A 15779-nucleotide genomic window follows, 5' to 3' on the forward strand; every position below is an offset into this window, starting at 1 on the left:
GACGCTTACACTGGTGGCATACTGGATGTCCCTCCAGATGTTCGTCTCCCTGGAGAGGTCCGAGATCTCGAACAGGTTTTCTAGCACCACTTCCCCGATCATATCGTGCCGCGAGAAGCGGTCGAAGTCGAAGACGCTCATGTGCAGCTTCCTGGCGGCCAGCTCGTCGTAGGCCACGGGGAACTGGAAGCTCTCGTCGAAGGTGGGGTTGAGCGTCTTCCGGTGGACGCGGGTCTGGAACTTCTTCCGGTCCGGGAGCAGGTAGACCTTCACGTAGGGGTCGGACGTGCCGCACAGGTCCTTGGCCGGCAGGTCGAGCGCCCGCAGGATGTTGACCAGCAGGGCTTCGTTCTCATAGTCGTACTTGAGCGAGAAGTTAATCCTGCCGCAGTTTTTGCTGCTGCCGTTCTTGGACGATTCCTCCGACTCCGAGGTCTTGTCCTGGTAGAGCTCCGGCTGGATGCGGCCGATGCCAGTGGGCTTCTCATCCTTGTCCACCATGTACTCGTTTCCGAGGTCTAGACTCCCCACCTGCATCTGCCTGGGCAGGTGCCTTTTGAAGGAATTGTGCCTGCGGCGACGGAAACAACAGGACGACAGAAATAGTCACACAACTGAACGAAGTGATCAATGCCATCAGAGTACAGTATATGTTACAGTGTATGTGTTCTGTATCAACACATTTCTTCTTCTTTGCTTTGCAGTGAGATGGTTTGATTTTTGTATAAGAAGAAGGGAAGACAATAAAATCAAACATGTAGATTAAAAACCAAACAAAAACCAATGTAAAACAGAAAGAGTATTACACATATTTATATTTAATAAAAGCACGGGTCCTCAGGGCAACTGCATCATGTTGATATGATGTCATACTAAGCAGAGATAATTACTTAAGTCTGTTTTTTAACAAGTATTACTCCAAATAAATCTTTTTTTGTATTCCATTAGTTCAATATCGTAGCATAATAGCGTAATTAGCTTTAGCATAACGACCTGCCTCTGAGGCAGAGTGCACCATGATCTACTGCACAGTATTTATTATAATCACCTTTCTATTCACCAAATGGCCTAAATCGTTTACACCCATTACTGATCTATTATGAGTACTTGGTGCGCTCTTTTTCTCTATTTCATCCCGGATTAATGGTGCTTTTACGTGGGAATGCATACGTACACACACATAAAGCACATCGCCCCCTTTTTCAATACACAAGTGTGTGCGACTGACCGGGTGGAGGAAGCCGGCTCAGTGGTTTGCCTCTGCATGCGCTGTGTGCGGCGCAGGAAGTGCTCCCTCATGGAGAGCTGGACGTCGGTGGGGATGTCGGGGGACGTATGGCTTATCTTCACCGCCGCCTCCAGAAAACCCATGGAGCCCATGGGATCCTTCACCTTCTCTGTCGCCATGGAGACCGGCGGCTGCGGGGCGCTGGGCAGCGGGACAGGCGGCTGCAGCGGGCGGTGCTCTGGGCCACGGGCCGGCGTGGGGGCTGCGCTGGGGAACCGGGCCTCGGTCCGCCAAGGCACCCAGCACAGTTTCCAGGAGACGAACGCGAGGAGGCCCAGCAGCGCCAGGCCACAGACCACGAACACACCGACGAGGAGGCCAAAAGTAGCGTCTGGTGGCAGAGCCGCAGGGACCAGAAACAGAGGATAACACAATATGGACAAACAGATGGCGATTACAGGGGTGAGAGAGAAGGGAGAGAGACAAAAACAAAGAGAGGGACGTATTAGTACATGATTCTCTTTCATACAGTCTGCTTTTTGTCTATAAGGCTAAAATAGAAGAAAACAAAACAACTCAATGTTCAATAAGGTCTAGAATGCAAATATGCGTATGAACTGCAGCACATACAAATACAGTAGCTGTGAATTATATTTGAGACCATATAAAAGTAATTATTGTCCGACGGAACAGTAACACACAGCGTGTTTGGATTCTTTCGTTTTCAGTGGTTTGTTCGGGGAAACAAGGTAGTCAGAAGTGAGGAGGATGTGGAACGTGCTTCCTGGGAAACAGAGCTGGTGAAGACAGCATCCTCTGCAAGGATCCACGGACGCTGATGGGAAAATTAACAGCACAGTATCTCTGGGCTTTGCCACTGACAGGCTCGCTATAATCACTTAATGCCTGATTGAAAATAATTACAATTTTAGTGCTGACGCTCGTGTTTTCACACTATTCACAACTGAATTCTCCAAATCTTTGCCAGACAGTCATTCCCCAAGCAGCCTCGTCAGGCGTATTTACAATAAGTCATCCTGAAACCTGTCTCTCCGGCCTCTCGGAGGCTCCTTGAACTCCCGTCTCCATAACACACTTCTGACACGACAGCGAGCTGCTTCAGTCACGGAGGCTTGAATGAGCTCTGTTTTATTATTTACTGGCTTCAGCCTTTTCTCACAGGGATCAAATCTGAGCATCGCTGTACAGTATGTGACTCATCATTTAAAAGGACTCAATGAGTGATGGTGGAAACAACTTTCCAGTGCTTCAGTTGAGTTTCAAAATCATTGTTGTAAGAAATTATTATTGAGAAACAGTACTGCACTCCATATAGTACAGTAGACTGCAAAATTACAACAATATAATCTTTACTGACAGCTCAGTACTAAATGTCAAATAAATTAACTGCACACATATGTACAGTACTGTGAAAAATTTTATAGCAAACTACTGCTTTTAAGTCCAAAGACTAGAATAAGTCTAACTTTTTCCTATATTTTCCACAGATTTGGAGCTTTTATGTTGAAAATTCAAACTTAATGGAGTGTCCACTAAGGCGTATTTATAGCTTAGCCAGATTTCAAGTCTGGAGGATTTGTGCCTGAGGAGGATTTCTCAGCTGTCCACAGCCCGGGCCGCTCCGTGTCATGTGAGATTTCACACGGCTCTCCACAAAGCCTCGCCTTGACTGGACCGTCTCCTGCAGCCTTCATCCGCCGTCACGCCGCGTTGAGGTTGACCCTCTCATGTGGTCTCTGGTGACAATATCTCGCTCTCCAACGCATTGGCAGGTCAGAAATGGGAAATGGACCATATTACTTTATCCACGGCAGCAGGGGAGGATGTAAAATGACATTTTAGCCTTATTATGTAACATTTTAGCTAATTAATACTAATAACTCACATTTCCAGACAGAAGCTCCTGCCTTGGCTGAAAGTGGGGCGTAGCTTCCAATGGGTCACAAAAACAGTGAGAAACTCACAAATGGAACAACACTAGAAAATGACTGTGTGAAGAGAGTTGCAGGTGAAAGTTGGGCGTTTGTGTAACGACCTCTTGTTCACATCACAGCTGCAAAGTGACACCTACACTTATTACTTCTGAAACTTCCCGTGACGGTTAAAGGTGATAACGGTGTAACATAATGCCTCAGTTATTATCAGCCGCATCATACAGTACATCTGTCACCATCTAACGTCAGTGGGAGTGATGGGTTTACTGGTAGAACCCCATCCCTGAAGCATCTGCGCTATAATAAGTTATTTCTAAGGTAATGACTGCAAAAACAGAGGAATTGAAGCTGAAGCGCCGCTAACGCCGGTCGGTGCCTTCAAGTGAGAAGATGAGACGCGCAACATATGCAGCGAGCTAATGACTCGGCGATAGTTAGACGGAGACAAAGAGCCCGATTCACTCGATAGGAGTGAAAGCCGTGGTTCTTCCTCTGCAGACAGATGGGTAATGGAGCAGACCCTGGCAGCGTGAGACCACACGCACCTCTGGGCTTAGCATAGACTACTATTAATGATCCCACCCACGGCATAGAGGAGAGAAGCCCAACTATCCAGCAGTTAAGCATGAGGACGTGTTGAGAGTCCGTCAAGCAGAGAGAAAAATGTTCCCAATCAACACGTAGAAGAAGAATCAGTCTCAATCTGATGCCCATCGAAGATGTTTTAGGGCAGCGACTGCTTTTAGGTTTAGAAATGAGGCGTTCAGGTACTGAGCTCTAATGTTGGTGATGTGAAGAGGAGGCAGCGCTCTCTCTCTCTCTCTCTCTCTCTCTCTCTCTCTCTCTCTCCTCTGCCACTTCGGGCAACTTTCCTTTTTCACGTTACAGCAGGAGCCGCAGCATCACATTTGCGATATCATCGGGCGCTTCTGAGCGCGGGGAAATGTGTTTAAGGTCTGTTCTGAAGCAGCCGGCGACCCTCGCGAGGACAAGCGGTTCAGATGATGAGTGTGTGAGTGAGGGATTTGAAGTAGAGTGAGAGAGCAAAGTGGAGCCCCGGGGCTTTAATCCACCCCCCCCCCTTTGTCCAGTCCCTTTCATATCTAACCTGGTTCCCATAGTAACCTGGTCATTAGAGTGAATATGCAGTCTCTCTGTTTGCTGTTATGAACTGACTCCTCCAACAGGAAAAGTCCACTCCACTGAGAATAATACACACAGGTCAGAGATGTCACAGTGCTGTCTCTACTAGAGGACAGGATTCGTTACACATTCTGAACCACAGTGAGTTCACCTAAGTGACAGTAATAATACAACAAAAGAGTGAATATTTTACCTACAGTACTGTAAATAATGACATCTTGAGTTGAGATGAGAAGACAATTGGATAAATTTCTAATCTTTGTCATACGCTTCCATTAACAGTCGACATATTACCGTACATAAGTCAAGTCAAACTACCCACCATGATCGCTGACAAAAGACCAAGGGGACAACAGGTCTGTAACCAGACAAGACTGAGTCATCCCTTGCAGGTCTAACGTTAACTTTACACTGTAAAAAAAAAGCTGTAAAAAACATTTAAATGTGAGTGAATCGCAGTTTTCTTTAACTGAACAGAAAGTCATCTTTGTTCCATATGGCGTATTGTCTGAGGTGCTGCTTCTTCCCCAAACAGTTGTTCCAACACTTAGTACACACACACGCTCAAGCACGCACGCACGCACGCGCACACGCACATGCACACGCACACACACACACACACACACACACACACACACACACACACACACACACACACACACACACACACACACACACACACACACACACACACACACAGCTGCCTTTTATTAATGGTTACAATTTCCTGGGAAATTAAAGCGGTTTAGAAAAGTGCACTTTTACAACAGGAAGAAGCAACATTTAATCAAATTGGAAAAGTTTATTAAAGTTGCAACTTGCAACTTACTGCACCACAGAGGAGGTTTTATAGTTTACTACAATGTTCTTGAATTGCAAATGTTTCTCAAACAGCTTCAAGGCCGTCAGCGGTGGCTTTCCTGTCTTCTTTCCCTAAGGGGGGGAAATAACATGCTCTAATCTTGATGTGGGTAGCTCAGCCATTTTTGGATTTCTGTAACCCGTGGTGTCTTTTTCATAGCAACCAGAAAATCCCATAATCCCCCAGATCCCCAAAGCCTGAAGTTCCACCTCATGCAAAGGGGAATTTACACCCCAGAAGAAGAGCTGGAGAAGGAAATCTGAGGCTGAAGACAACACACTTTAGAAAGGTGGGAATGACGTTTACCGAAAACCCTCAAATATGGGATGTTTTTTCTTAATTAAGTTTAATAAAATACCTAAAGACCATTTATTCACTGTTCTATTGTGCCTTGGTTTGTGAGTGCTCAGATATGTTGGCAATAATGAGAAAAGAAAATGTTTCCTTATGTGAACTTAAAAATCTCAATATTAAAAACTGCCTAAAATTCAACAAACAAACTATTTAGGGAGTGCACCGGCTCTGCAATATCCACATTGAGCCGTTTGCCCTGTTCGTGCGCTCAGTCGTGCCGTCTGCTTGACAGCTCCAACCTGCAAGGCCAAGTGGAAAACGCTGCGGATATTTGAAAGCTGTCACTTATGGCAAGATGATGTTTCCTTCCTTCGTGTCAAAGTATGTCACAGAAATAGTTGAGGAAACTGATTTTAGTGCAGCCGAGGGACACAAATATTATGGTCGTACATTTATTTCTAATACTTAGAAGAAGTACAGTATTTCTTACCAACAGCCAACGAGCTTAGTCTAAAGTAAAGACTGTGAATAGGACTGTTCATACAATTGTACAACTAAAACTGTGAACTGTCATAAACACATTTCACCTTTTAACACTAACTTAAAGAAGCGAAATATAAGATGAATGAATGAATGGCACATTAGTGTCATAAAGGCTTCATACTGAGGGTCCATGTGTGCTGCCCACTGGGGCATCTGTTCCCAGGCCAGATACTTGATCTCCCCAGCACCTTCTTTATCTGCTCAAAGACTCACAGGTTCATTTTTCATTTTTCATATCTGATTGAGCAGCGGTTCTACTCTGAGCTCCTCTGTGGACAGCACTGCACTGTATGTATGGGCACAGGAACAGTGTTGGACCGATTCCCTATTAAAGTTATTATCTTATCCTAGTTTTTGGCTGGAGTCCTGTGTGATGACCACCCAGTTCGCCCAGTTCGTTTTCCATCACCCAAAAGGCACATCCTCTACTCTAGTGTTCCTGGATTCTCATGGTCTCACTATGTAATGACTTAGTTTGCTAATGGACTTCAGAGGGCTGGTACAATGTGCGATCGCTCACACTCACCAGTCGCCCAGGAGAGACTCTTATAAAGCTGTTATCTCCTCCAAAAGAGGGAAGTTAATCAAAGAGTCCCTTCACCTCCACAGCTTCCAATCTCGCAAACGGTTCAGAGCTTGTTGTCGTTTATCCAGGAAGGAAAAATTCAGTCCATCATCCTGGGAGATTGGGGAAGATTCTTCAACTTCAATACATTTTCCACCAATATAATAAAAGGCTAATTTATGAGACTGTAGAACTTAAAAAACAGCGATTAACCTAAGGAAGGAAAGATTAACAGTTTCGACAGGCTAGTCATGGGAAATCATCCAACTTGTCCTCCCCATTACCAAATTCAATGCGTTTTGACCCGAGCAAATCTTGGGAAATGTGGCGTCCAGTAAATGTTCTGGAGCCGAGTGTCAGGAGTGATTGGATTTCTGTGTTTTGAGGCCAATCAAAGGACACAGGGGACCCTCGCTCTGGGCTGTGATTGTCGAGTTCAGTTCAGGTTTAACATCTGGTCCTATCACACAATTAACCTGCCTGTCGACCAGGAGCCACTATCTCTGTTGCGCAGCTTTCAGGCGGCCAGGTTTCCCTTAACCAGCGGGGGCTGTTTTGCAAATATTGAAATAGACTGCAGAGGGTCACAGGCTGCTCGGGAGGAAATTTAATTCCACTTGAAACTCAAAGAAAGGGACAAAATGGTGGATGATTACAGTTTACATTTCGCGTGTAAAGCGAGAAATGAGCGCAGACTCGATCCATTTCTCATTAGCGCGTTGTTTGAGCGCCGTGGCCTTCAAACGGCAAACAACAAGTGTATATTGGCGCGACGACCGATCAGTCATTTGCAACAGAACCTGATGAGTAACAATAGATTTTAAATTAGTATAAATAATGCAGCAATGAAAGCACAGTGACATTAGCTCATTTAGAAACACACTGCGGTGAAAGTCCACCCTTTGTCCATTGGGACCAAAAGAACCTTTTAATTGGCTAAACGTAACTGATGAATCAATAAATTAACAACCAAACAATAATAGTTACTTAATTTTTTTTGTTACATATTCTGGTTATGGGGTCATTCTTTGGTTTGTGTCAGCTACAGTATAAGAGACAGAAATTTGAGTTCATTGCTAATGGATGCATTTTAATAGGCCACAACATGTATGAAAAATGATTATTTATTATTATTATTAAACTACAAACTTGTTCTCATTACAGTTGCTACAGTTATTATTAAGTTATTAAGTTGTTATTACTACTGTTATTACTAAGTTATTTATGGATTCTAAATGTTTTTGTGTATCTGTGATGAATGAAAAATGAATAAAGCAAGTTTAGAATATTATTAGATTTATTCTGTATATTAAAAGTTCACTTGTAAATGTGTTTGAAATAGTTTTAAAACTGTCTATCACTTCAAGTACAAGTACTTCGAGCAGTGCCAAGTGACACGTCTGGAGATTTGTCTTATTTACTAAAATAAAAATGCATCAGCTGTTGTGAGAGACCGGTGGGAAATCGTCTGCACCCTCAGGATGCGAAACGGCATCGACATCCTTAACAGCCGTCAGAAAGCTGCAGTGCAGTGATCGTGTTCCTCCTCAGTCACCGTTAGTGAACTGTCAAATACAATATCACAGATTAGCATAAACAGATAGAGATTAGGCCTGGCGCTGCGATGCATTTTCCAAGTGTTAAGTACAAATGCTGTTTGTGTTGGTTCACATCAATGAGTCAAACGGTTCCTGGCGTTTATTGGGACAAAAGCCCCACAAACACCAACCACTGCTGCTCTACGCTCTGCAGTCCTGCTCACTGGAACTACGGCAAATCCACTAGAGATTTCCTGTGGGTTTTAGCTCAGATGAAAACAATGCCCATGAATATCTTCTAGGACTTTGCCTGTGACCAAACCTTATTGTTCTTTAATGTGAGGTTTGCTCGGATCAGAACTTTAAATCATGTTAGTGTTTCAAGGTTCAAGAAAAACAAGATTAGGTAAAACTGTAGCACTTTGCTGTTTAAGGAAATACTGTTACGACTAAGTGGCAAATGTTTGGACCCAAAGGTAGAGCTGGTTACAATTTTATTAAATAAAACATTCAAAAACAGGTTTTAAGACTCACACAATAACTGAACTGAAAGTCACTGACTGGAATCAAAACTACAGTTTAGTAATATTCCAAATACAAAATCACTGTGATAGCGGGAAAAATTACAATTTACGCGGCTAACTAATACAATCTAACAAGTTGAATTACTAGACTAACTAACTACAGTAGCTAGAAATGAACCATGACTACAGTAGATGTTGAATGAAGAAGCTTGAATGAACAAACAAGCAACTGAACATGGAAACTAACAGGGCTGATTCATAACGTACATACATTAAACATTTAGCGTTTGTATTTACCAGATTAAAGCTATTCAAGGTTTAGCTTGGTGGTTAAGGTCAAAGGGGTTATTTGCATGTTGTAGAGAAGGACGTGAGAAAAACATAAAAAATGGATATGAAAAAAGATATGGGGACAGATAACTGCTGTGATGAAGAGAAGCCCCAGAAAAAAAGAGTCGCTAGTTGAGATTAGCTGATGTTGAAGATAACATAAGTTGACAATGTGGAAACACTGGTGGCACGAGAACATGTGACACACACACACACACACACACACACACACACACACACACACACACACACACACACACACACAAATGTCATGTTTTCTGGTCTTCACTGACATATTCAAATTTCAACAAAAAAACATCTAATCATACAAAAAAAAGTCCATGAGAAGTGAGCAGCAGAGTTGCACTAGCATGGTTCATTAGGCCGTGCACAGGACAGATGCTGTGTACTCTGTATAAATAACATAATGTGTTTATACTGTAGCCAACATATTTTTCATTTTTGGGTTATTTGTTCGGAGGAGATTATGGAGACTACGCTCCGTGGTTCAGATTTCCCTCAGCAGCACAATGGATCCATCACGGACTCTCCCTATCATTCAACAGCTAACTGCACAATACAAAGAGCTGCAAAATATTATATCGACTATGACCTTCCGTGATCTATTTTATGTGAGGAAAGGTAGATCATAAAATGAGATCTGCAGCACAGGTTGGACTGTATCACTGCATAAACTACAGAGGGAGCTGGGTTTGACCCATGCTTCCTCCACAGCACTGTGGACGGTTCTGGTTCCAAATGAGAATAAAACTAACGGACTGATATTTGACCCTGTAAAAATAGCTTTAACTCCTTTTCGGTCATAATTTTCATCACCGGGGATTTTAAATGGATCCACCGACAGAAGGTGTAAGTGCCTTGTGCTGCATGATGGGAGCTGTGCTCGTTGCGCTGATATATTGCATTGATCATCATCAAAAATAAATATGACTAGGAGTTAAATTGCGCGTGTAGGGAGTCTGTGTTATACGTGTTATGATGTGGAGAAAGTGGAAAGTGTCTTAATTCCTAGGAGTAGATTCAGAATAACGTGGGAGAATCATACAGTAGTGGAGAGGGAGATATGTTTTGGCAAGTTTCTCTTCAAGGACGCATCGACTGTATTTGCTCAATAATAACCCTCACAGAGCACAAAATGCCAGCACATCAAATCTCTTAGGGGCGGAGCGGGACCTCTGGCCTGACCTTTGGACGTAAGGTTCTGAATGATGGAAGCCAACAACAAGTCAGCATGAGGTAATGATGCATCCATCACTATGACTCCGTTGAATCAAGCGAGGCCTGACATTTGGGTGCCGCGAAGCCAGTGGCCTCATGATGCATTATACTGCTGCAGCGTAAAACACAAATGGCAAGCGAGTCTCCTCCTGTCCTCGGTCCGATCAAGGCCAGGAACAAGAGGAAAGGAGTCTGGGCAACAGCATCAAAGCAGGTTAGCTGCAAGGATTAGCAGCGCGATCCACCCTTTTCTCCTATGGCGGTCTATTACATCTTGATGAGTATTGATTAAAGCAAAGTAGTACATTGTGTGTCCAGAAGCTGCTTACATCGTGTGTGGGCGTGAGTGGCGCCGAACATGCTTTAACAAATACGACGTGGAAATAAATGAACACACATGCTACACATACATTAGTGCCTTCACACGTGCAGATTTTTTCTTCCACTCCAGTGATTTCTGTTCCAACCACTCCATTTCTTGGGTGGGTTTGGAGAAACCTACATTTGTATTCGTCCGTGCAGCGAACCAGGGGAAACCGTGGCTTCAGGGCGTCCTGGTATTATCTCTGCTGGTGTTTGTGCTGCAGCTTAACGTAACAAATTATGCCCGGACATGACAACGTAAGCACTCTGTTGTGTTTCACTGTTGTGGTATTGAAACGGTGTTAACTTTCTTGCTAGAACTGTATAGTGTTTTCATAACACCTGTTCTCACTGATTTGTTGGAACCACTAATTATGTTTTGTGTATTGTTTACAATATTACAAATATTGTAATTATTGTATTTGAGAGAGAGAGAGAGAGAGAGAACGTTGATGAGCATTGGTGTCTGTAAAAGGAGACAATAGGCATAATCTGATTTAAAAGAGTGATGTAAATGTTGTTGAGGAAGCAATTTATCATTTTATTCATTATCATCATTTATCATGTTTTTTGGAATTGTTATGAGCAGTAAAATAAAGACAATACCCATATCTCTTATTTAAGTAAATGACATGATCTTTTCTTTTTTGTACAACATGGCAGCCGCGGTACAGAAAGAGGCTGGTTCCAGGTCAGTGACCAGCAGCGGGCTGAGGCGGACGACGCTCCTCTCTCAAGTGATCACAAACGTCACAAGCTCTTAGTCTAAGATGCTGGATGGGGGATGAGGGACCTCTCCTCATTCACTGCATGACTGAGATATGCGGACATCCTTCTCAGCTCAAACTGCCTGGATTCATTAAACACATACTGTGATACAAACGGAATTATTCCGTTGTGTTTGTTTGTTTTCATCGAAACATCAGGCCAATAAATGGATTTACGGAGGCCTTCGGAGCAAGAAAGCCGATCAGCTGACACGACTGCACGAGCAGATTATATTCAGCGATATGGGTCACGGATTACTGCAGCAGAGAGAGAGAGAGAGGGGGCGATCAAACGCAGCATCTAATTAGTCGAATGAATGTAAATGCCAGTTCAGAGATCGCGGTCAAGCCAGTCACCGATTGGGTGCGGAGGCTTTGTGTGACCGTAATACATGACTGCAGACCAACACACAGCGGATTCTATGCTGTGACTTTACAGGTGATGTGAAAAACTCACACCTTTAGAACATAGGAGAAGGAGTCAACCGGTTTGAGTAGTGTCTGTTGACTGGTCGCAGCAGTTTTGAACGGCTCCCTCTGTAGCCGTGGATCTTAATTAGTCATTTCAGCTCATCAAATTGGACTCCACCAAAACAGCCATTTGCATTTTTACTTAGCGATGCAGCACAACACAATCCTCCAAGGATGCTTTATTTAAGATGCCGTCACACAAGTGCAATCGCTCTCATTCCCGCCTGTTTACAAGAGCATCGTTGTCCTCATGCATCCTCACACACAGTTAGGGTATTGATCCGGCCCACGGGGTTGTCAAAATTCAGACCAATTTCGTTTTGTATTGAAACAAATGATGCCTTCAGGGGCCCGTCAGAGAGCTGTGCTTCAGCCGCTTTATCACACCACTGTGCACTATTGTTCTCGCACTAAGCTCCCGCATAGGGACATTTTACAGTCCTGACCGGTGAGTGACATTTTAACAAGGAGTTGTAAAACATGCTACAGGAGGGAGAAAAGAAGACGAAATGCCAGGATCCCAGAATCGGCGCACGAAGCGAAACAGACGACCCCTGTGGCGATGCCGATCGCACACCATCACGTCAGCTACACATTACTCACATGCATGCGTGCGCCCAGTCACACGCGGAGTGCACACATGCACAACGCGCCAGCGGAGCCACTGGGCTCCAGTCACGGCGAGAAGCAACTGGAATCTGATGAGCTCGGCCGGATTTGTTTAATTCCACCGTCCCCCCCCCCCCGAAGCGACTGCTGCTGGGGGAGATAGGAAGTATAACAGCGCTGCGGGAACAGGTGAAGGGAGGTCGGGGATCCCAGCCAACCGCAGAGACAACCCTAAGCGGGATTAACTTTCAGCTCCACATAACAGGTTGTACGTTAGATGTGCACGGCGATAACTCACGGCAGGAATGTGGGTTTACGACCACACCTGACGCGCCTCAAATCCTGAACAGTGAGGCGATCACAACAGCACAGTTTCCCCCCCAACGCACGGGCACGGGGCTGCATCTCTCCCCCTATTAGCCCCTCAGCTCTGGCGCTTCATCAAAGTGTCATGATGCAAGTTAATCAAACCCAGCATGAGCGGGGTGGGGGGGTGGCAACGGTGGGGGGGAGAAAGAGTGACATAAACATGTGCAAACACAAACAGACAGGGACTCAAATATAGAACAAGCGCACACGCACAAAACAGTGACCTGACCTAATATTTGACGCCTGCACAGGTGCAGCTCTGAACAGAAGGCACGCTGGGGTTCAATTATTAATAACACCTGTGATAACAACAAGTAAATGTATCACATCAGCCTCACCGACAGCAGGAGGGACAGAGGTGTGTGAGACAGAGACAGAAAGTGCAGCTGCAGACTTCAGCTCTGATCAAATATTAACAAGGTGCTTCATAAATGATAAAGAAGACCATGATAGCGCTGCAAAAGGCTGCAAAAAAGGAGAAGGGGCTCGACATCGGCACGCATTATTCCAAAGTAAACACAGAGATTACAACAGCATTAATGAGTGATTAGCAAAGGCGAAGCCGCCGCTCCGCATCTGAGTGCGAATCTGCCTGCGCCTCAGCATCGCACGTCCCACAACAAACTGGCAACGTGCAACCTGTGCCCGGTGCGTCAGCCGCGCTGAAACGAAGCCAGAGGAATCAATGGGCAAGAAGCAGAGAAGGCAGAAGAAGGGGAAAAGCGGCTCAAAGCATCAGATCCGAAGCACTGATTGAATCTGCTGTGACAGCTGCGTACTCACCAGTGCCTCTCACTTCCCCTCTCTGGATCCTCCACTCTCTCCCTCTCTCCCACAGTCTCTCTTCTACTTGTTCCTCGCCGCTTCTCTTTTTTCTCGCGCTCCGGCTCCTCTTTCTCTTTTTTTTTTTTTTTTTTTTTATTGCCACCACTCACCCTGCGCTCCCGGTCCTCTCCCTCGCTTGCTCCTGAGCAGAATGAGCCTCCACTGCACTCTGGAACCCTGTTTCTATGGCAGTGCGAGGAAGCAGGCAAGTCAGCAGGATGCTGTGGTGCAAATGTCTAGGGGCAGATCCCTCACTCAGCCCAGCGAACAGTCAGACAGGCTCAATAGCTTCACACTTCAGTCTTGTGGCGCTGAAACAAATGCGAGCCACTTCAACTTCTAGCAGAGAACACTGTTGGGTCTAAACATGCAGCGAATGTGAGAAGAAAGAGAGAAACCCAGCAGGGACATTTTCATCTATTCCCTACAACACACAATGCAGCAAAACAAGAAGAAACATGCATAAGTTTAGGAGCATGAATATTAATGAACACATCCTCATTAATATCAAAGCTGTCCTTTGAATAGATGTCCAGGTAGCGCATTCAGCGCTCGTAACAACGGTTGTTTTATTCCCAAGTAAAATTAAATCAGGCAAATGAGTAATGGGACATCAAAAGGGATTTTTTTCTTATTAACGAGTGGCGCATGCAAGACTCAGCTTTGTTCTGTGTTAATAGAGCTCGCAGTGAGCTGCTGTGATGAGCACGCACACGCGCACACACGCACGCACGCACACACACACACACACACACACACACACACACACACACACACACACACACACACACGCCACTGATTTAATAAGCATGCGAGGAACTGCGCCTCAGCCTGCAGATCTGACCATGGTCATGCGACATATTGCAGCACAATCACTACAATCTTCGACGGGGGGAGAGAGTGAGGGAGAGGGAGAGGGAGAGGGGTGGGGGTGGGGGTGTGCTACCCCCTAGTCTTCCCTCTGTTTGGATTAGCATCAGTTCCTCAACAGCCTCTGGTCTGCAGAGACTGCTTCAGTTTCCAGAGGCTCCAACTGCAGGAGCTCCCTGGAATCTGTTTGCAAAGCAACACGGAAGATGCATAAAACATTACTGCACTTGAAATTTTGCACGCATGTATGAAAGTGTGTACTTTGCAACAATTCTAATTTGCGATCCTAGTTCCTGTTCCTTCACTTTGTTACGTTCATTCTATGATGTTCACTTCAAGACGTTGAGTTTTGGACAGAGAGAACTACATCAGCAGGTGTATTTGCTTTCAAAGGCAAAGCCCCGTGGCACTATAATAAATATGCAGTAACAAGGAGGCGACACGTTAAAGCAACAGTGCGCTGGTCGAGGTACAGAGGCCCTGAAGGGACAAGATTCACACGTGCACGAAAAATCCAAATATATGTATTTTGTATAAAATGGATTAGCAATAGTTTTAATTTGGTAAATGAAAACTGCCAAATAAAAATGTTTTCAGAGTATAAAATTTAAATGATAATTTTTTTAATATTTATAATTAAATTTGTTGCAGAGCTGGTCGTGCACATATTTAAAACATGTAGCTACTGTTCATACTGAGGTTCGTCTCAGTTACAGCTGAGACTGAGTCTGTCTACTGTATGTCGGCAGGTAACTCTAGTGACTTCATCACAAACCACTTAAAGCTAAGAAGCTTATTGTGATTCTGAGGTTAAGCATCCCAGCTTTCATTTATTCAGCAACTACATCCATATCAAGTTTGTCGCTTGTGATGTCGCTGCCGCAAACAGCAAGCGCGACGCTGTACTTTGAACACTGACAACGCGTGACAGATTGGTTTATAGGAAGCAACCAGCATGGCAGCTGGATGACAGAGGGCAGACAGGAAGTTGATGGGGCATTAATGATGCAGGCAGGGAGTTAGTGATGCCTCAGCTAAAGGTAGACTGATGAATTAGCCAAATGCGTTTAGCTGAACTCAGTGTCTGCACCAAATATGATTCATTTGTTACTCAATTACACATTAAGGCTGGGGGTGTATATATTTAAATTCATGACACGACATCCATGAAATTAGCATTTTCTTCCTGAAGCAGGATTCAATTTTTTGGTTAACCACTTTAAAATAAGATCTTTAGAGCGATTTTGAATGTTTAAAATATGCTTTTTTGCAGCCACCTGCTGA

The 15779-nt window shown here is 44.5% G+C and overlaps 1 protein-coding gene across 1 annotated transcript in view; it reads right to left on the minus strand.

Moving 5' to 3' along the window:
* The window catches only part of syt6a (synaptotagmin VIa), a 38248-nt gene that overhangs the window by 8815 nt on the left and 13654 nt on the right, over positions 1-15779 (minus strand). Inside the window, exons 2-3 of the mRNA XM_029156532.3 lie at positions 1229-1619; positions 10-571 (exon numbers count right to left, since the gene is read on the minus strand). Coding sequence (XP_029012365.1) covers positions 10-571; positions 1229-1619 — 953 coding nt within the window. The remainder of the gene's footprint in view (positions 1-9; positions 572-1228; positions 1620-15779) is intronic.

Source organism: Betta splendens, chromosome 7 (assembly GCF_900634795.4).
Source record: "Betta splendens chromosome 7, fBetSpl5.4, whole genome shotgun sequence".
Taxonomy (NCBI): Eukaryota; Metazoa; Chordata; class Actinopteri; order Anabantiformes; family Osphronemidae; genus Betta; species Betta splendens.